Below are 20,231 nucleotides of genomic sequence, written 5' to 3'. Positions count from 1 at the left end.
CTCCCTCTGCCTATGCCTATGTCTCTGCCTCTCTCTCTCTCTCCCTGTGTGACTATCATAAATAAATAAAAAAAAATTAAAAAAAAAACATATTATGAGAGGCTATATGCCAATAAATTAGGCAATCTAGAAGAAATGGACGCATTTCTGGAAAACCACAAACTACCAAAACTGGAACAGGAAGAAACAGAAAACCTGAACAGGCCAATAACCAGGGAGGAAATTGAAGCAGCCATCAAAAACCTCCCCAAACATAAAAGCCCAGGGCCAGAGGGCTTCCCAGGGGAATTCTATCAAACGTTTAAAGAAGAAACAATACCTATTCTACTAAAGCTGTTCCGAAAGAAAGGGATGGAATACTTCCAAACTCGTTCTATGAGGCTAGCATCACCTTAATTCCAAAACCAGACAAAGACCCCACCAAAAAGGAGAATTATAGACCAATATCCCTGATGAACACAGATGGAAAAATTCTCAACAAGATACTAGCCAATAGGATCCAACAATACTTTAAGAAGATTATTCACCATGAGCAAGTGGGATTTATCCCCGGATGCAAGGCTGGTTCAACACTTGTAAAGCAATCAACGTGATCATTATCAACAAGAGAAAAAAACAAGAACCATATGATCTTCTCAATAGATGCAAAGAAAGCATTTGACAAAATACAGCATCCATTCCTGATCAAAGCTCTTCATAGTGTAGAGATAGAGGGAACATTCCTCAGCATCTTAAAAGCCATCTATGAAAAGCCCATAGCAAATATCATTCTCAATGGGGAAACACTGGGTGCCTTTCCCCTAAGATCAGGAACACGACAGGGATGTCCACTCTCACCACTGCTATTCAACATAGTACTAGAAGTCCTAGCCTCAGCAATCAGGCAACAAAAAGAAATTAAAGGCATTCAAATTGGAAAAGAAGAAGTCAAACTCTTCCTCTTGGCAGATGACATGATACTGTACATAGAAAACCCAAGAGACTCCACCCCAAGATTGCTAGAACTCATACAGCAATTCGGGAGTGTGGCAGGATACAAAATCAATGGCCAGAAGTCAGTGGCATTTCTATACACTAACAATGAGACTGAAGAAGGAGAAATTAAGGAGTCAATCCCATTTACAATTGCACCCCAAGCATAAGATACCTAGGAATAAACCTAACCAAAGAGGTAAAGGATCTATACCCTAAAAACTATAGAACACTTCTGAAAGAAATTGAGGAAGATGCAAAGAGATGGAAAAATATTCCATGCTCATGGATTGGAAGAATTAATATTGTGAAAATATCGATGCTACCCAGGGCAATGTACACATTTAATGCAATCCCTATCAAAATACCATGGACTTTCTTCAGAGAGTTGGAGCAAATAATCTTAAGATTTGTGTGGAATCAGAAAAGACCCCGAATAGCCAGGGGAATATTGAAAAAGAAAACCAGAGCCGGGGGCATCACAATGCCAGATTTCAGGTTGTACTACAAAGCTGTGATCTTCAAGACAGTGTGGTACTGGCACAAAAACAGACACATAGATCAATGGAACTGAATAGAGAATCCAGAAGTGGACCCTCAACTCTATGGTCAACTAATATTCGACAAAGCAGGAAAGACTATCCACTGGAAAAAGGACAGTCTCTTCAATAAATGGTGCTGGGAAAATTGGACGCCACGTGCAGAAGAATGAAACCGGACCACTCTCTTACACCAGACACAAAGATAAACTCAAAATGGATGAAAGATCTAAATGTGAGACAAGAATCCATCAAACTCCTAGAGGAGAACACAGGCAACACCCTTTTTGAACTCGGCCACAGCAACTTCTTGCAAGATACATCTATGAAGGCAAGGGAAACAAAAGCAAAAATGAATTATTGAGACTTCATCAAGATAAGAAGCTTCTGCCCAGCAAAAGAAACAGCCAACAAAACTACAAGACAACCTACAGAATGGGAAAAGATATTTGCAAATGACACATCAGATAAAGGTCTAGTTTCCAGGATCTATAAAGAACTTATTGAACTTAACAGCAAAGAAACAAACAATCCAATCATGAAATGGGCAAAAGATATGAACAGAAATGTCACAGAGGAAGACATAGACATGGCCAACACGCACATGAGAAAATGCTCTGCATCACTTGCCATCAGGGAAATACAAATCAAAACCACAATGAGATACCAGCTCACACCAGTGATTAACAGGTGTGAAAAATTAACAGGACAGGAAACAACAAATGTTGGAGAGGATGTGGAGAAAGGGGAACCTTCTTGCAGTGTTGGTGGGAATGTGAACTGGTGCAGCCACTCTGGAAAACTGTGTTAAAAGAGTTAAAAATAGAGCTGCCCTATGACCCAGCAATTGCACTGCTGGGGATTTACCCCAAAGATACAGATGCAATGAAACACCGGGACACCTGCACCCTGATGTTTCTAGCAGCAACGTGCACAATAGCCAAACTGTGGAAGGAGCCTCGGTGTCCATCGACAGATGATGGATAAAGAAGATGTGGTCTATGTATACAATGGAGTATTCCTCAGCCATTAGAAACGACCAATACCCACCATTTGCTTCACGTGGTTGGAACTGGAGGGTATTATGCTGAGTGAAATAAGTCAATCGGAGAAGGACAAACATTATATGGTCTCATTCATTTGGGGAATATAAAAAATAGTGAAAGGGAATAAAGGGGAAAGGAGAGAAAATGAGTGGGAAATATCAGTGAGGGAGACGGAACATGAAAGACTCCTAACTCTGGGAAACAAAGTAGGGGTGGTGGAAAGTGAAGTGGGCAGGGGTTGGGGTGACTGGGTGACGGGCACTAAGGGGGGCACTTGACAGGATGAGTACTGGGTGATATGCTATATGTTGGCAAATTGAACTCCAATAAAAAAAATATACACAAAAAATAAAGTCAAACAGGCACTTGCCACATAACCCAGCAATTCCACTCTCAGCCATTTTCCCCAAAGAAGTGAAAACATACATTTACACAAAGACCCGACTGAAAAGGTCACAGCAACTTTAATAAAAAGAGCCAAAAAAAAAAAAAAATCACTCGAATATCCATTAATCGGTGAATGAAAAAAAAATGTAGCCTACCATCTATGGAATACTACTCTGCAATAAAAGGAACCTGCCTGCTGAATCTCAGAAACATTATACTAAGTGACAGAGAGGAGTCATAAGTGATTCCATTTCTATTGCATTCTAGAGAAGGCAAACTAGCAATAGAAAGCAATTCGGTGGTTGCGCAGGGCCAGGGTCAGGGCAGTGATTGATGGCAGGGGAGCATGAAGGAGCTCTTTGGACTAACAGAAGCATTCTAACACTTGATATGATGGTGGTCATATGTCTTATACATTTAGCCAAATTTGTGAAACTGTACACTTAAAGTGGGTGAATTTAATGCTATGTAAAGTCTTCCAACATAAAGCTGTTAAAATATAATAAGATGACTAAAAAAACTGGTCCTGGGAGTTCACTTTTGAAAACCATATTGTGCATCCACAGGACTGAAAAACATGCATGCTGTGGGTGCTCGATAAATGTTTTCAGGATGCTGGAGAAGCGGTATGCACCAGTCAGCGGCCACGAAAGCCCCTTTGGTCTCCCTAGTTTTAGAAGGCCCAGGCTTAAGGGTTATTCTCATCTGCCATCTGGTGGCTGCTCCCCATCCTTCAGATGGCCCTTTGGAGGCTGTATGGTTGGGCTCGCAAGTCCTGGAGAGAAGGAGGCTTTCCTCCTTGGGAATCTAGTGCCTGGAGAGGGCAGGTTGGACAAACGTAGAGGCATAGCAGGGCTCTTAGGCCTACGAGAAGAAGCATATGACCTCTTAGAGACATAGAAAAAGTGCTTTGGTGGAACACAGCACTCTGGAACACACGCAGAGTGAATACAATTTGGTATTTTTGCACACCGAGCTCAAACACTGTATAAGAGAGGGTTTCCTCAGGGGGCAGGGTGGGTAAGGTGATGGAAAAGTTTAGGGGAAGCAATGCGCTAAGCAGGAAAACGATGCCCACCTGGAGATGGCAGATGCTTGGCAGAGGGTGGGGAGATGGTTGGCAAGGAGAACCCCAAAAGTCAAGGGAAGACTTCCTTGGATGGAGAGCCCTTTGGAAGCCAGGGGACAAGAGTCTCTTCTTCTAGACTTTCTGGCTCCTCAATCCACTTCTAGGAAACATCATATTGATTAACATCTGCCTGGATGTGCAACAATTGTGTAAAGTGGGAGCCCCCAGGGTCACAGAACCTCGGAGAATAAAGGCACGCTTCAAGAGGCAGGTGGCTGAGGGACTCACCCGGCTCTCTTGGCCACTGAACTGGCTCCGTCAGTGGAGCTCAGTCCTACTTCTTCCCCAAAATGGAGTCAGTCCCCTCTGTGAGACACAGGTAAGTGACTGGGTAGGTGTTCAAATGTCAGTGATAGATGACATTTAGTCTAGGAGACAAAGGTGCGGCCAGGGATTTCTACATTCTCAGTAGTTGGTGGCTTTGGTGGCCAAGATCTCGGAGCTCCTGGGATCCAGATTTCTACTGGCTACTGACACATATGAGGGCACGGGAGGCTTGAGAGCCAGGCGTAGGTAGCATTTCCCAAAGCACCCTCCTTCAAAGGGAGAGGAGAGGGAGGGTGGGGATGGAGAGAGGTGAGGAAGAGGGGATGGCACCCGAGGCTCAGCGGGGCATGAACTTCTACTGGGGCTTACCCACCCACAGCTTCATGGGGGGGATTCACTGAGTGTGTCTAACATGAGAGGACCTATGGGGGGCTTGGCAACTAACATGCAGTAGGTTCTTTTTTTCTTAAGATTTTATTTATTCATGAGAGAGAGAGAGACAGAGGCAGAGACACAGGCAGAGGGAGAAGCAGGCTCCATGCAGGAGCCCCATGTGGGACCTGATCCGGGACTCCAGGATCACGCCCTGGGCTGAAGGCGGCGCTAAACCGCTGAGCCACCCGGGGACCCCAATGCAGTAGGTTCTTAATGAATGCTGGCTGGCTGGCTGGCTGGCTGGCTGGCAGAATGAATGAAAGACTGTGTGACTGAGGGAAAAGCCCCTGGTTCCTCAGTGGGTGGGGGGGCATATTCGGCAGACCCTCACCTGCCCTCAAGCCCAGCCCCCTGGCCCCTCACCCCCAGACGCAGGGAGCTACAGCTCTGTGTGCTTCTTCTCCGCCTCCATCAGCTCCTGCATCTTCTGGGGTAGGGTCTTCGTCCAGAACTGAAGCCTGTGAGACTTCAGGGCCCGACTCACTGCAGGCTGCGTGTTCAGCTGCAGGTACTGCTCTTCCTGGTCGAACACAGGCCAGAGGGGCAGATCCTTGCCATTAGGGTTCCTGTAGACATGCCGCCCCGATAGGGCAGGCAGAGAGGCGCTCTGAGCCCTGTGGAGCCCAGACCTGGTGCCCCACCTGGGGCCGGGCAAGGGTGCCAGACAGGCCAGGTGGGCTGGGGGAACGACAGGCGCGGGGGTATTTCTAGATTTAGGAAAGAAACTGCCTCCCACTAGAGTGTTACCAAGGAGCAGGGCAACCTGGACTGTGTTCTCCCTTATGGTCAGAGGGAGGCTCTGTGGGTAACATAACATTATCACCCTCTTCCAGGTCACCTGGAGATGGACAGAGCATCCAGCACCCACAAGACCCCTCCCTGTCTGTGTGGGACCTGGAGCTAGGGAAGGAGCCACCATGCATTTAAGGGTCCAAGTACACTGAGAAGGTCACAACAGTGAAGGGAGGTCCTGAATGGGTTCAAGCTCCCCCACCCCTAGAGGTTGAGGTGGGGTGCGACATCTCACCCATTTCGAGCAAAGTTAGCCCAGTACTTCATGATCTTCCTGCTCAACAGCTTTTCTTCCTCAGTGACTTTAACTACAGAAAACAAGAGGACAAGGATCCAGGTGAGGGCCAAGCCCAGTCCAGCACATGGGTCAGCCCCCACTATGCTCACCAGCCCATGTGTAACTTTCCCTGGGTCCTTCCCGGCAGGCTCTCTGCCCACTCCCCCCACAGCCCTGGGGCACCAGGCCCTCTCCTCACCCCAACGAGGCTCATTCCTGATCTAGAAGGCTCCCTTCTTCCTTCTGGCACTGGAAAGCCACTTGAGAAACAAATATGCCTTCTAAACACCCTAGGGAGAGGTGGGGGGAGCCCAGGCACCAGTCTGAAGTCTTCGACTCTGATTCTACCTCAGCCTCTCTAGCTCAGCCTCTCCAGCTGTGAGATCTTGGGCACCTGATCCCATCCTCTCTCTGAGCCTCAGTTTGCTCATCTGTACAGGGAGGGCAATCACCCTCACTCAGGGACCCAGCCAAGGCCCACATTCTGGGCATGAGGAGTCTCTGAGGGACCCCGCCCAGGGACACTCACCATAGCCTCTCCAGGAGATGGTTCCAAAGACGAAGAGTAACTCGTCACCATGGTCTGCCCTCACGTGGGGCAGCTTGATGTCCTTGAAGAAGCTGGGCCGATGTTGGAACTCATAGAAGTAGACAGGGGCATGAGAACCTAGGGGGTGGGATGTGCAGGCCGTGACATGGTGGTCCCTTACCTGGGGCTCTTCTACATCACCCACAGTGGCAAGATAGCTAGGTCCAAAGCTGGTTGGAATCTGAACAATGGGATGAGGGAGCCCTTGGCTGGAGCAAGAGCAATGAGAAGGACCTGGGTTCAAATAGTGACCTCGGAACTTCCTAGCTGTGTGGTTTTGAGCAAGTCACTGAAGGCTCTCATCTTTAAAATCGGGGAAAATGCCTGTCTCTTAGACCAGCTGTGAGCATTTACTGAGATGACAGACATCAAGTGCTTGCCACCTAGGGGCCCAAAAAACAGACGTGGGTTGGGACCTGGTCAACCAATAGGGACATAGACCTCTGAGCTGCACCCTTGCTGCTCTGGCCTTAGTTATAGATACACTCACGCTGAAAATTGGCTACTTGGAGTGCTGGGATCACGAAGATGGTGTCCCCCATCATCTCATGGAACTGGACTTTGATGGTCTGTGGATCCGCGCTGTCCTCTAGGTACTCCTCTATCAACAGGTCACCTACCTCAGGAGGCAATATCTACCCCCAGATTGATCAGAAATAGTCAGATTAGGTAGGTTGGCAGCAGCAGGGAGGCAGCAGGGTCAGGTTTGGGGAGATGGATCCTGGGAAGGTATAGGAATGGGAGAAAGAGGGTGAGCTCTGGGGATGACTCCAGCCTTTGCTCATGGGGAATAATACATGGACAAGATATCTTGGGGATGCATTTCCCCTGCCTCTGGACAGGAGAGGAGTCCCTCTCCATTGAGGCAGGTCCCCAGAAGCCTCACCAACAATGCTGACATTTTCTGCAGAGCAGCCTTCATCATCTCTTTGTCCATTTCCTTCTCGGGGTCAGAGATGTTCAGGGTCTGGATAGCAGGGGAAACTCAAGTTGAGGATAGAATGGTCCTAGAGCTATGAAGCCCTGAGCCCTGCCACCCTCTCCCACCTCCCCACCCCCACCCGACCCCTGCCCAGGGGCCTGGCACCTGGGAGCTTGGGCCTCACCAAGGGGAGGAGCCAACCGAACTCATTGTTGTTGACACCAATGATGCTGGGGACAGGTTGAAAGTCAGCAAAGGCCAGCAGCTCCTGGGGGTCTCTGGGCAGGAAGGTCCCATCCACCACAGCAGGGATGAACTTGAAGTGCTGAGAGGACCCATAAGGTGAGGTCCCAGACATTTTCTGATGCCCTGAGTCCCATTCATCCCTTCCCAGCTCCTCCAGGGTGCTCACGCCCCCTCCCCAAGAGGTCTTGCAGCTGGCTTAGCATGGCCTAGCCTCAACTTCCCACCCAGGGCTGTGAGGACTAAGGTGTGGAGATGGAGTAACTTGCCCAGAGAATGTAAAGGACATGCTCCCCACACCTATCGCTCCCCTTCCTCCATACGCGCGTCCATTCAGCCCCACCTTGCTGATGGCCAGAATCTCCTCCTCGCTCTTGCTTCTCAGGCAGCCCACCAGGGCCTCTGAGTCAACCTGGCCACACCCAGACAGCTTGGCCACCCTCTGTAAAGAGATAAGGCAAGGGCTGGCTCATCCTTCCAGACGGGGGAGACGGATTGCCTAAGGTCTCAGTAGGTACTCCCCAGATTTCACAAGGTATTATGTGTGAACTCGGAGGCCTCAGCCAAGGGGCCAGCCCACCTGGCTAGACAGTCCTGCCCGTGCTCATTTAACAGAGTGATGGAGGCTGAGACGTAAGAGCTGAGGCAGGACCCTGGCTTCTCACAGGAGGGGATGCTTACCATGGAGACCTCATCAGAGGAGCTGACAGTGAGGCCGGGTAACAGGGCTACACCACTCTGCATGATGGCACGATGGAAGAGTCCTTGGGACATGGGGGACACAACATGTGAGGACACGCTTATGCCACCTGCGGACTCCCCAAAAATGGTGACACGGCCAGGGTCTCCTCCAAAATAGGCAATATTTTGCTGGATCCAGCGTAGCGCGGCCACTTGATCCAGGTAGCCCCAATTGCCAGTTGCATGCTTGTCTCCAGTGCTGTGGGGTGGCAAGGACTGGGATCACGGGGCTGTCCTGGCTTCACTTGGCTGACATTGCCCTGCCCAGCCCCAGTCTCACCTGAAGAAGCCCAGCACACCCAGGCGGTACTGGATAATGACAACCACCAAGTCCTCAAAGGCTACCAGTGCAGAGGCATCATACATGGAAGCCATGCCTATCATAAGCGAACCACCGTGGATCCACACCAACACCTTGGGAAATTGAGGCACAGACGTCATGTGGCTACCACCCAGCCAACACCCTACTGGGGCTGCTACCTGGACTATCCACCATTTTGGCTCTGTCTGCCTAACCACATAGATCAAACTCAGGCAGGACAGGTGACCTTCTTCATGACCTAGATGAAGGTGACCCAATTTCTATCAGGAAAACCAGGCCTCCCACACTTTGGGTCCTACCGTATATACCAAAGTCTGGCTCCATTTCTCCTGGAACTCTCTGAGGTAGAAAGAAAAGGGGTGTCTCCTTGATCATCCCATATGTATCTTAATTAAGTTTCTCCATTCTCACTGGCCAACAGATACCCCTAGGAGTGGGTGTCCTGAGCATAAGTTGATTTAGTGAGTCTTGGGTCCATCCCAGGGCCACAGCTTCCGACCTCTAGGAGCAGTCAGGGTTCCATGACCCCATGCCTCAGGATCAGCCACTCATTTTGGGTAAGGAGCACTTTCTTGGACTCAATAGTGAGAGGCTTCTCAACAGGGTCCGCACTGCAGGGGGCCCAGGCTGACCTTGTCCTTTCTAGTCTTTCTGTAGAAGAAATGTGCTCCCACAATCCATCCAGACGGGTCCTAGTACTCACAGGCAGATTGGAGCCTTCACTGGCGTGGGCAGGTGTATAGATGCTAAGGTATAAGCAGTCCTCGGACATGGAGGTGAGAGGCAGGGTCATATTCAGCAATTTCAGAGCCACTGCATTTGCGGTAGTGATGTTCTGCACACACCTAGTGGGGCCGTACCATGGTCAAACCCAGATCCTGGACTCAGATTAGCTCCCCACCACCCTCAGTCTCATTTCCCCGAGACCATGCTCACACATGGTCTTTCCCTAAAACCCCTCTGCGCCAAGTCACAGGCCCCCAGCTCTGGGGAGGCTGGGATGGAGCCCAGTCTTCCAGGAAGGCCTCAAGGTTATAAGGCCTTGGATACCAATCCTCCCGAGGCTGGCAAATCTTGACTCTTGGGGTTTCTGGGAGAGGTATGGGTTGCATGTGTTGACATTCACCACTGTATTCCTGTACCCGGACAGGCCTGAACAGGAGAATGGCCACATGCATGGGCTGCCCAAATGAATGGATATTAATTTCTCATGAGAAGGACAGTAGAATATCCCTCATCTCAAGTCAGGTTCTCAGGGAACCTCATCTCTCCCACAGAGTTGCCAGTTGCAAGAACATACACATGCCCTTTGGCCAATGGCAGCTGGCCCTGTTACTGGCCCAATAGGTGCACACAGTTGGGGGTCCTCTACTCCTCAATATCTACAGCATCTGCTGCTGGAGTGAGGGGCTCCTACAGGGTTCATGGATCCAACTAAGCCTCCCCTGGTGGCAGGGAACCACTTGATACAACTAGAATCCACGCAGATGTGTAACTCTGCTTTAAGTTCCAGGCCATGAACCTAGGCAAGTTGCTTTACCCTTCCAAACCTCTGCATGCTCCTGGGAAAGATATAGGTGGTGATCCACCAAACTCAGAGGGGAGACTGGCTGTGGGAGTTTAGATGAAATGACAACTGCAGCCTGGCCCAGAGCTCAGAGTACCCTCCACCCCAGGGACTGGAGTTCCTGGACTCCCTGCTTACATGGCTGGGTGGGAGGTCCCATCCTTTACACCACTCCAAGGCTCAGGGGGCTCAGGGGGTGCAAATCGTAGTGGCCCTAGAGGCGGCTTGGCAAAAGGGATTCCCAGGAAGGTGTGGACTCCCACATCGGTGCCTTGCACATGGACGAGGCTCCCTCGCACCTGCCCCGTGTGTGTGGTCCGGATGGGGCTAGCAGAGTCCTGGCCTGTGAGCAGAGAATCAGACATCAGGGTTGAGCCTACCAATCAGCTACTCTCCCAGGCTATTGATGTTGCCAGCTCCTTCCTGTCCTCAGTTCAAGGGACTCTGATCTACAAACACTCGCTTTACAAATTCCCTGCTTTTAACTCAGTGTGTCCACCCTTTCCCCACTCCTGCCCACTCCCTCAACTCTTTTCCCTGGGTCTGGCCCCAGCCTTCTCCACTACACTCAGTGAGGCTCTCTGGGACCTGGCACCATAGTTTGGCCCCAGGAACTTCAAACAAATGGTTAAATAAGCTTGAAGGGGTGAGAGCGTCATTTCTGCTGACTGTGTGGGTCAGATGAGACAGTAGGCGAACTGTGGGAATCGGGCAGTTGAGGCTCCTGTCCTTAGGGATCTCATGCTCTAGGTGGCAAGAAATTACACCAAGAAAGCATCTTTCAAACAAAGAGTGATGATGTGGTGAGGAGGGTTACAAAAATGAGGCATCACTGTAACTAGAAAGAAGCACCACCTGCCCTACTATGGGGAAAAGGGAAGGAGAAAGTGATTGAAAATCATCTAACAGAAAGAGCCCAGATGATATTCTTAACACAAAGAATTTCCTTTTTTTTAAAAAAAATTATTTACTTATTTGACAGTGTGAGAGCAAAAGCAGGGGGAGCAGCAGAGGGAGAGGGAGAAGCAGGCTCTCCACTGAGCAGGGAGCCCGATGTGGGGCTTGATCCCAGGAATCCCTGGGATCGTGACCTGCGCTGAAGGCAGACGCTTCACTGGCCAAGCCACCCAGGTGCCCCACACAAAGAATTTCTACAAATGAATAAGACATGTGCCAGCTGTGCATATTTGGTGAAAGACTATGAAATGGTGAGGGAACATGTTCAGAGTAAGGAATACAAATAAATGACTCATACACAAAGGAAGAAATGTTCACCTCAGTCATGCTATGCTAAGAGGAACGCTCATTGAGATCTGTGATGTCAACAACTAACTTTGCCACAAAAGCAAGACAATCAGATGATGTATGTTTTCTGTTGGGAGTTCATAGCCCCATATGAAGTAGTCTTGCCCCAAAACATAATGAAGCAGAATCTAAAACTGAAATCTGATCAAGCCTCTAGAATATAAATGAATATAAGTTTACAGGCATCCCGGGCATAGAGAAACAGTTAAAAGACACCAGGTGGATGTAATCAGCAAAGCCTAAATTCTGAGATCCTCTCCACAACAACTAAACTGGTTTCTTCTATATAAAAACAAAATTGCAGGGATCCCTGGGTGGCGCAGCGGTTTGGCGCCTGCCTTTGGCCCAGGGCGCGATCCTGGAGACCCGGGATCGAATCCCACATCGGGCTCCCGGTGCATGGAGCCTGCTTCTCCCTCTGCCTGTGTCTCTGCCTCTCTCTCTCTCACTGTGTGCCTATCATAAATAATAAAAAAAAAAAATAAAAAAAACATTTTTAAAAACAAAATTGCAAGGAAAATAAAAGAGGGGCAATGGAAGGCTGAAGGTTAAAAGAGATACATTAAAAAGACTGACAATGACAAATGTTGGTAAGAGGACGTAGGAAAATTGGAACCTTCACAGTTTGCTGGTGAGAAGGCAAAGTGGTGCAGGTGCTTTGGAAAGCAATCGGGAAGTTCTTCAAAAAGTTAAACATAGAGTTAGCATATGACCCAGCAATTCTACTTCTAGGTATAAACCCAAGAGAACTGAACATACATCCCCACAAGAACCTGCATGTGAGTGCTCATAGTCTAAAAGTGGCAACAATCCAAATTTATAATAGCCAAAAAGTGGGAACAATCCAAAATGTCCATCAACTGAAAAATGCATCAATAGAATGTATCACATCTACACAATGGAATATCGCTCAGTAATACAGAGAAAAAAATACTGGACATGCTACAACGTGGGTGAACCTTGAAAACCTATGCTCAATGAAATAAGTCCATCACAAAGGATCACATATTAAATTATTTCATTTATATTAAATGCCCAGAATTGGCATATCCATAGACATAAAGCATATTGGTGGTTACCTAGGGCTCAAGTTGGGCAGAACAGAGGAATTAATGTGGTGAACTCTGTGAATAAACTAAAAGCCATTGAATTGTACACTTTAAATGGGTGAATGGGGAAAAAATGGGTGAATGATATGCTATGTGGATTGTATTTCAAAGCTGTTCTTTTTTTTTTTTTTTTTTTTATGATAGTCAGAGAGAGAGAGAGAGAGGCAGAGACACAGGCAGAGGGAGAAGCAGGCTCCATGCACCGGGAGCCCGACGTGGGATTCGATCCCGGGTCTCCAGGATCGCGCCCTGGGCCAAAGGCAGGCGCCAAACCGCTGCGCCACCCAGGGATCCCTCAAAGCTGTTCTAAGAAAAGAAACACATTTACCAGTTTTCAAAATATGGACCTTATTTGAATCCTGATTAAAAAAAAAAAAAGCCTGCAGGGCACCTGGGTGGTTCAGTCAATTAAGCATCTGCTTTCACGTCAGGTCATGATCTCAGGGTCCTGGGATCAAGCTCTGCATCGAGCCCTCCATCATGCTCCCTGCTCAGTGGGGAGTCTGCTTCTCCCTCTCCAATTCCTCCCTGCTTGTGATCTCTCTCTCTCATGCTCTCTCTCTAATAAAAAACAAAACCCTGTAAATATCACTTATGAGATCAGACATAATAAGAACATTTGGCTAGATATTTGATTGCATTAAGAAATCATGATAGGTTTTTTTTTTTTTAAGATTTCATTTATTTATTCTGAGAGACAGAGAGACATAGAGAGGCAGAGACACAGGCAGAGGGAGAAGCAGGCTCCATGCAGGGAGCCCGACGTGGGACTCGATCCCAGGTCTCCAGGGTCACACCCTGGGCTGAAGGGGCACTAAACCACTGAGCCACCCAGGCTGCCCCCATGATATTGTTATACATATATAATAGGCCTTTAATAGGCCATTAAAACTCTACAGATGATATCATGTGTGAGATTTGCTTCAAATAATGGTCCAAAGGAGACAAAACTAGGTTGCTCAGGTCTTGATAATCATTGAAGGTAGATCATGGATTTAGTGGGTGTGTTATATTATTCTACTATAGACTGGAAACCCTTTGGTGCTGTGTGACCACAGGCAGCCCCAACCCTCTCCATCCCTCCAGGTGGTGCAGGAAGCAGTCAGGCTCTTGGTTCCCCTGGTCATCTCCACTGTCCCCTGCCTGCCTGGAGCTTTCCTACTGCAGGTTTAGGTTCTTCTGCAGAGTTTGGCCAATCTGAGCCTGGTTCCATAATAAAAAGTAAAATAAAACAAAACAACAGCCTCAAGGATCTATACTACCTCCAGATCAGAGACAATACAGGATGAGGAACTTTGAAGGCAGACCCAGAAACCGAGTCCTGAAAGCAAGGAGGAGCTTTCAGGATGGGCAGTCATGCCTCCCTGCATTTCCTCATGCGGTTCCCTTCACCTAGAACAAAGGTCGTTCCTTCTTTTTTCTTTTCTTTCTTTTCTTTTCTTTTCCTTTCTTTCCTTTTTTCTTTCTTTCTTTTTCTTTCTTTCTTTCTTTCTTCTTCTTTCTTTCTTCTTTCTTTCTTTCTTTCTTTCTTTCATTTACTTATTCATGAGTGGCACAGAGAGAGATAAAGACACAGGCAGAGGGAGAAGCAGGCCCCATGCAGGGAGCCCGATGTAGGATCCAAACCAGGACCCCAGGATAATACCCTAAGGCGAAGGCAGACACCCAACTGCTGAGCCACCCAGGTGTCCTGGTCCTGGTTGTTCCCATTTCTACATCTGTGGGGATCCTGATAGGGCACCACCTCACGCAAGCTCTCCCGGGTTCCACCATCACAGCTTACTGCTCCCAGTCTCCAGCCCCCGAACACCCCACGGGGCCTGTGACTATAAGGACAGTGAACACAGTCACTCCGGTTTTGAAGAGAGGGCTGTGGGTATTGTGGAGGGGCTGCCGAAGTCTCTCGGCCCCCTTCTGAGGAAGCCCAAGGGGGGCTGGGCAGAGGGGAAGTGGCCATGCCGGTGCCTGCCTGTCTCCAGGTTTTGCATGTTCAGTCCCACTCCCCTGCCAGACCCACTTTTTCCTTCCCAGCTCACCCACTGATTCCCTGCTTAGATCACCTGTCGGATCAACATCAATCAACATGCTTATGGATAAGGCCAGAGTCAACGGCCACTCACCAGTTCCACTGAGGACAACTGAGCAATGTCTTTCCAAGTCACAGACCTACCCCTCTCCCCAGTAACTTGTGGTCTACACACAGTTCCTTGCCGGGTGGGCTGTCCACATAACTCATTGTGGCCACTGGCCTCCACTGCCTGAAGGTTGTTATAGCAAAGGATGCAACCTGTTGAAATGTCCTTGAGCAGAGGGCAGTTACATCAAGGATGCTTTCTCCTTGAAGAGAAACCCTTCATGAAACAGGATGAGTAAGCTCTACCATGTGAGGAGGTCATTCCTGTGTCAGGAAGTGGAAAAGCCGAGTGCCAGAAGAGGGAGTTTGTGACCATTTAGGTGAAAACCAAAGATGAATGAACACATCCATTCTTGGGCAAACTCCTGAGTGGTGTGTAGAAGGCCCTGGGGATCCTAAGGGTCCCTGTGAAGAAGCCAGGATGGGATGGGACAGGAGAGGGTCAGACATATCACCTGCATCCTCTCTTATAGTTTCTCTATTTTTTCTTTTTGAATGTGGGGGCAATCCAAATATTAACATTTTTTTCAAGGGAAGTATCAGCAAGGCCTAGCAAATCATCCCGCTGAAAGGTTTCTGTGACCTCTGAGAGCCTGGTGAGCAGCTGGTAAGAGCAGAGGCCCCTGGGGGTGGGCCAAGCCCAAGGGATTAATATGGATGTCTCTAGGGCAGATTGGCCTGGGAAGCAAGGAGGATAGCTGGGTCTCGCAGGTAGAGCCATTTGGGGTGAGAGGATCGCTGGTAAGAGGGGGTGCAGGAGCTGTGCAGGCCGCAGGCATGGTGTCAGCACAGCCTCAGCTACTGATCATAGTCAGCAGAATCCAATCCAAAGTTGACACAAAGTGCAATCATCTTTGCCCTGGAGGCCAAAAGGTGCCCTTGGCCCAGTTGGGTACATGGGGCTTACGGATGGGTATGATAGACATACAGGGGTGGGGGCTGGCACAGCTGGATTCCCCGGAAGCCAGTAATCTTGACCCGGGACCCTTTGGAGGGGCGCTCAGCAGATGCCAGGACGTCCCTCTGGCCAAGGGGGCAACACTTAAAGCCAAACCTCGGCAGGAAGATAATTACTACCGTCATTTTTCACAGGCAGCACCAGCTCCACCACAAACACTAAGAAGGAAATATCCTGAGTTGTGCCCCCCACTCCCACTGCCTCAAGGCACTGCTCAGAGCTCCGGCCTCCCTCACCCCTCCATACTGTGTGACCTCTGCTGCCCCGACTCTCTCTGCACCTCAGGGGGCCCACCCAGGGGTTTCCAAGCATTGGGGCAGGTGCAAGCAAGTTTGTCAGCACCGCGGTTCGCCGCCGCCCCCTCCCTAGGGTCCCCCGCCCCGGCCCCAGGGGCTTCCCTCGCAGCCTCAGGTCCCGCGGCTACAGAATCTGGCAAGTCCGACCCGGCCTTGACCCCAGGGAGCCTCACCCTGGCCCAGGACTAGGGGAAGCAGGAGCCCACAGACCACGGCGCTCAGCCGCGCGCGAAACCCGTCCAGCCGCATCTCGGAGCGCGCTGCTGTTCACCCGGACTGTCCCCAGGCCCCCCGGCCGCAGCTCCCGGAGCGTTCGGAGTTTGGACCCGGCTGGGAGTGGGCGGGGCGAGCGGGGCGGCGAGCGGGGCGGCGAGCGGGGCGGCGAGCGGGGCGGCGAGCGGGGCGAGAGGCCGCAGGCGCAACCCGAGGCCGCTTCCCCTGGCCCCGCGCCCCTTGGGCTTCCCAGAAGGGGCCGAGGGCCTTGGCAGCCCGCCACAATGCCCGCAGCCCTCGCCTCAAAACCGGAGCGACTGTGCTCCCTGCCCTTGGAGTCCCAGGCCCCGTGGGGTGGCCGGGCGCTGGGGAGGGGCGCTGTGGCGGTGGAACCCCGGAGAGCTTCCGGGAGGAGGTGCCCTATCCGGGCCCCCACAGATGGAGGAACGGGAACGGCCTTTGTTCCAGGTGAAGGGAGCCGCGTGGGGAGATGCAGGGCGGGGCGACTGTCCATCCAGAAGGCTCCTCCCGGCTTTCAGGACCCGGCTTCTGGGTCCACCTCGAGGTCCCTCGGCCCTGCGTCCCCTAATCTGAGGGTCTCCGTGGGCCTCCTCCCTCGTCACAGCTGCCTTCTGAGATGCACTCGGAGCCCAGTCCCGCGGCTCTCCCTCCGCACCCCCGCAAAGCTGGAGCTCACGGCACGCATCCCGCTGACACAGCGCGTGCGAGCCCGTGCGCCAGGGACTCGGCGCGGCCCGCGGGCGACACGCGAGGCAGGGACGCCAGGAGGCTCCGAAGCGCAGTAAACGGCGCCGGGAGCACCTGCCCGGGGTCCCACCCCGCCCGCCGGCGGACTTCGCGGAGGAGGCGGTGCCCGGGGACACGCTCTCTTTACGCCCCCGAGAGCCAGCCGCGGCCTCCGCAGCTCCGCCGCCCCAAGGGCTCGGACGGCCCCGTACGGCTCCGTACGGCTCCGTACGGCTCGGGGGGCCTCTCTGTGAACGCGCGCTCTGCGTCTCCCCGGGTTAGCGAGCGGAGGGCACCGCGGCCGCCGCTCCCCGCGGAGCCCGGGCCCGGCGCGGCCGGCGCAGCATGTCCCTCCCGCGACCCCGTCGCCCCGCCCCCTTCCCGTCCCCCGGAAGTGCTCCGGCTACAGCGGAAGTGCACGCCCGCAGCGGCCGCAGCGGCTTCGCGATGGTGGGCGGCGGCGGCGGCGGCGGGGTCGGGGCCGGCCTCCTGGAGAACGCCAACCCTCTCATCTACGAACGCTCCGGGGAGCGGCCGGTGACCGCGGGCGAGGAGGACGAGCAGGTTCCAGACAGCATCGACGCGCGCGAGATCTTCGATATCCGCCGCTGCCGCGCGGGCGGGCTCGCGGGGGCCTGGGAGGGGGCTGAAGCGACGCCGTCCGCTAGGTGGTGGAGTGTAGCAGGCCCGGGCTGCCCCGGCGGAGGGTTCTGAGTGGGCCAGGGCACAGAGTCCCTTTTCCTTCACTTGCCACATCTGATTCGCTCCATCAATGACCCGGAGCATCCACTGACACTGGAAGAATTGAACGTAGTAGAGCAAGTCCGGGTTCAGGTGAGTCACTCACAGCGTCCGAGGGGGCAGGTGGTCCGGGAGAGTCAGGAAAGCTCATCTGCACCAGGAGCCTGGCGTTCTCTCCGCTCACGGACTCGTCAGGGAATCTTCGGAAGGGGAGGAGGGAGGGATTGCTGTGCCCGTTTTATGGACAGGGAAACTGAGGCCCATAGAGGCTAGACGATGTGCCCGAAGCAACGTACTAAGAAGAAGGGAGTGCCTTCTCACGAGATGTCGTTCTCCCAACCAGGTGAGCGACCCCGAGAGCACGGTGGCCGTCGCCTTCACACCCACCATTCCACACTGCAGCATGGCCACCCTTATTGGCCTGTCCATCAAAGTCAAACTTCTTCGATCCCTTCCCCAGCGTTTCAAGGTAAATTGGAACTGAGCCCCAGGGGTAGGACAGGGGTGAGCTTCTGCTACGGAGGAAGACATGGACATCACAGCGAGACCTGCAAGGATCCCAGCTGGCAGTGATGAAACTGGGAGGAGCCCTTCCAACTGAATGGGACAAGTATAAAGGCCTGAACTGGAAAGTGCAGAAGCGTAGTGAGTGTGGCAGGAAAGGGAGTAGAAAGCTGTATATAGATTTGGAGCCGTGATGGGGCACAGGCAGGCCTTTATGTCAGCGGTAGTCAGCCAGTTCTTTGGATAGAGATGGAGTGGCTGTGAGTGGGGTTGGGGCATAATGGACGGTCCAGAGTCCGCAGTCACAATGAGGAGGAAGGATCAGTGGTCGGTGGTGAGTGAGGGAAAGGGGGCGAGGGGGTAGACAGGTGATAAGTGCTCAGACCCCACCTATCTCCCCCTCCCAGATGGACGTGCACATTACACCAGGGACCCATGCCTCGGAGCATGCAGGTAAGTGTGGGCTGATGTTGAGGCATTGGCCCCGAGGTTTCCCCCTTGCCGTGGTGGTTTGTAGGGCAAGATGGAAGGAGAGGGGCTGAGTGGGTGGACTCCTCAGTGGAGTGAAGCCAGCTTAAGTCTCCTGTGCTTACCATGTTCTTCCATTCCTGCCCTCTCCCTTTCCTAAGTACACAGGACCAGGGTCCTTGATGTTACAGGAGGCAGCAGACACGAGGAGCCAGGTGGGAGGGATCATTGTGGGCTCAGGTGGCTTGGGTAGCTTGGTCAAGTCCTGGGGTCCTGGGAATGAGGTGACAGGAGGTTAGAATGAGTGCATATCTACATACACACAAGGGTTAGACATGGGGCTGGCTGGCAGGCTGTCCAGAGTCTAGCTTTGATCTTCCTTCTCTATTCCTTCCTTCTCATCCAGTGAATAAGCAGCTTGCGGATAAGGAACGGGTGGCAGCCGCCCTAGAGAATACCCACCTGCTGGAGGTTGTGAACCAGTGCCTGTCAGCCCGCTCCTGAGCCTGGCTTTTTGCCCCGCGTCACACCCAGGGCCCATGGCCTTGTTTTCTTGAATCACTGACAATGAGGAACTAACATTTTGCATTTTGTAATAAACTCTTAATTTATACTCGTTTCCTAGTGTGTCTCAGAATCTTTCATTTTGGGTCATTCCGCCTTTGGGAGGAGATGGTGATCGTGAGTGCAAATTCCTATATGGGTTGCGTCAATGAGATGCAGTGCGTTTTTAAAATTTCTCCCAGTGGTGTCATTAAGAAAAGTTGCAAGCGTACAAAAAAATTGAAAGATTACTGTAGTGAACACTCCTGTATACCCATCATCTGTATTCAAATTGTTAACATGTTGCAGCATTGGCCTTATTTGTCTATGCATAATATAAATATATTTGAGAGTAAACTGCACACACATGACCCTTCACTTTCTAAGTACTTCATCCTGGTCTTATAAGAGTAAGCCTGTGTAACCACAGTGCTATTATCTGGCCAAGAATGGAAAAATTCCCTAATACCATCTAATGTCCAATCATTTATAATAAATTTCCACAAAATGCCATTTAGAGTTGTTTTTTATTTTTTAAAATATTTTATTTATTTATTCATGAGAGACACAGAGAGAGGCAGAGACACAGGCAGAGGGAGAAGCAGGCTCCACGCAGGGAACCCACATGGGACTCGATCCCGGGTCTCCAGGATCATACCCTGGGCTGAAGGTGGCGCTAAAGCGCAGAGCCACCTGGGCTGCCCGAGTTGTTTTTTTTTTTTTTTTTTTTTTTTTGATAGTCACACAGAGAGCGGCAGAGGGAGAAGCAGGCTCCATGTACCGGGAGCCCGACGTGGGATTCGATCCCGGGTCTCCAGGATCGCGCCCTGGGCCAAAGGCAGGCGCCAAACCGCTGCGCCACCCAGGGATCCCTCAGATCAGGTCTTGATCTCAGGGTTGTGAGTTTGAGCCCCACATTGGGCTCCATGCTTAAAAAAAAAAAAAATCAGGCTCCAGTGAAGCTTTATACATTGCATTAGTATCT

The 20,231-nt window shown here is 51.3% G+C and overlaps 2 protein-coding genes across 5 annotated transcripts; one reads left to right on the top strand and one right to left on the bottom strand.

Annotated features, from left to right (window-relative positions):
- Positions 1–4,805: 4,805 nt before the first annotated feature.
- LOC129497656 (cocaine esterase-like) lies at positions 4,806–16,359 on the bottom strand. Of its 4 annotated transcripts, none has more exons than XM_055306678.1 (13): positions 16,204–16,359; positions 10,367–10,571; positions 9,365–9,506; positions 8,620–8,753; positions 8,280–8,538; positions 7,942–8,040; positions 7,540–7,680; positions 7,320–7,400; positions 6,924–7,068; positions 6,374–6,511; positions 5,803–5,875; positions 5,140–5,341; positions 4,806–5,024 (listed from the first exon to the last, which is right to left on the bottom strand). In XM_055306678.1, exons 1-12 carry the CDS (start codon positions 16,277–16,279, stop codon positions 5,155–5,157), a joined length of 1,680 nt encoding a protein of 559 aa, XP_055162653.1. In that variant the 5' UTR covers positions 16,280–16,359; the 3' UTR covers positions 4,806–5,024; positions 5,140–5,154. The 4 variants fall into 4 exon arrangements, with proteins under 4 accessions (XP_055162653.1, XP_055162651.1, XP_055162652.1 ...); XM_055306676.1 differs by having other exon boundaries at positions 4,807–5,019; positions 5,139–5,341; XM_055306677.1 differs by having other exon boundaries at positions 4,807–5,015; positions 5,139–5,341.
- Positions 16,360–17,320: 961 nt separating this feature from the next.
- CIAO2B (cytosolic iron-sulfur assembly component 2B) lies at positions 17,321–19,321 on the top strand. The gene is made up of 5 exons (XM_055306679.1): positions 17,321–17,590; positions 17,747–17,824; positions 18,075–18,200; positions 18,643–18,688; positions 19,110–19,321. Exons 1-5 carry the CDS (start codon positions 17,336–17,338, stop codon positions 19,205–19,207), a joined length of 603 nt encoding a protein of 200 aa, XP_055162654.1. The 5' UTR covers positions 17,321–17,335; the 3' UTR covers positions 19,208–19,321.
- The last annotated feature ends 910 nt before the right edge of the window (positions 19,322–20,231 follow it).

This window comes from Nyctereutes procyonoides, unplaced genomic scaffold (assembly GCF_905146905.1).
Source record: "Nyctereutes procyonoides isolate TBG_1078 unplaced genomic scaffold, NYPRO_anot_genome, whole genome shotgun sequence".
NCBI lineage: Eukaryota > Metazoa > Chordata > Mammalia > Carnivora > Canidae > Nyctereutes > Nyctereutes procyonoides.
Note: the sequence above shows the minus strand (reverse complement) of the source record. Positions and strands in the feature narration are given on the sequence as shown.

Bases quoted from the DNA above. Each gene is read 5' to 3' on its own strand.
- LOC129497656 (XM_055306678.1), bottom strand. From the start codon at position 16,279: ATGCGGCTGGACGGGTTTCGCGCGCGGCTGAGCGCCGTGGTCTGTGGG. The intron at 7,681-7,941 runs GTGGGGCTGAAT...GGGTCCTCTCAG, and splicing joins AGATTCTGGCCATCAGCAAG to CACTTCAAGTTCATCCCTGC. The intron at 7,069-7,319 runs GTGAGGCTTCTG...ATCTGGGGGTAG, and splicing joins AGAAAATGTCAGCATTGTTG to ATATTGCCTCCTGAGGTAGG.
- CIAO2B (XM_055306679.1), top strand. From the start codon at position 17,336: ATGTCCCTCCCGCGACCCCGTCGCCCCGCCCCCTTCCCGTCCCCCGGA. The intron at 17,825-18,074 runs GTGAGTCACTCA...TCTCCCAACCAG, and splicing joins TAGAGCAAGTCCGGGTTCAG to GTGAGCGACCCCGAGAGCAC. The intron at 18,689-19,109 runs GTAAGTGTGGGC...CTTCTCATCCAG, and splicing joins CCATGCCTCGGAGCATGCAG to TGAATAAGCAGCTTGCGGAT.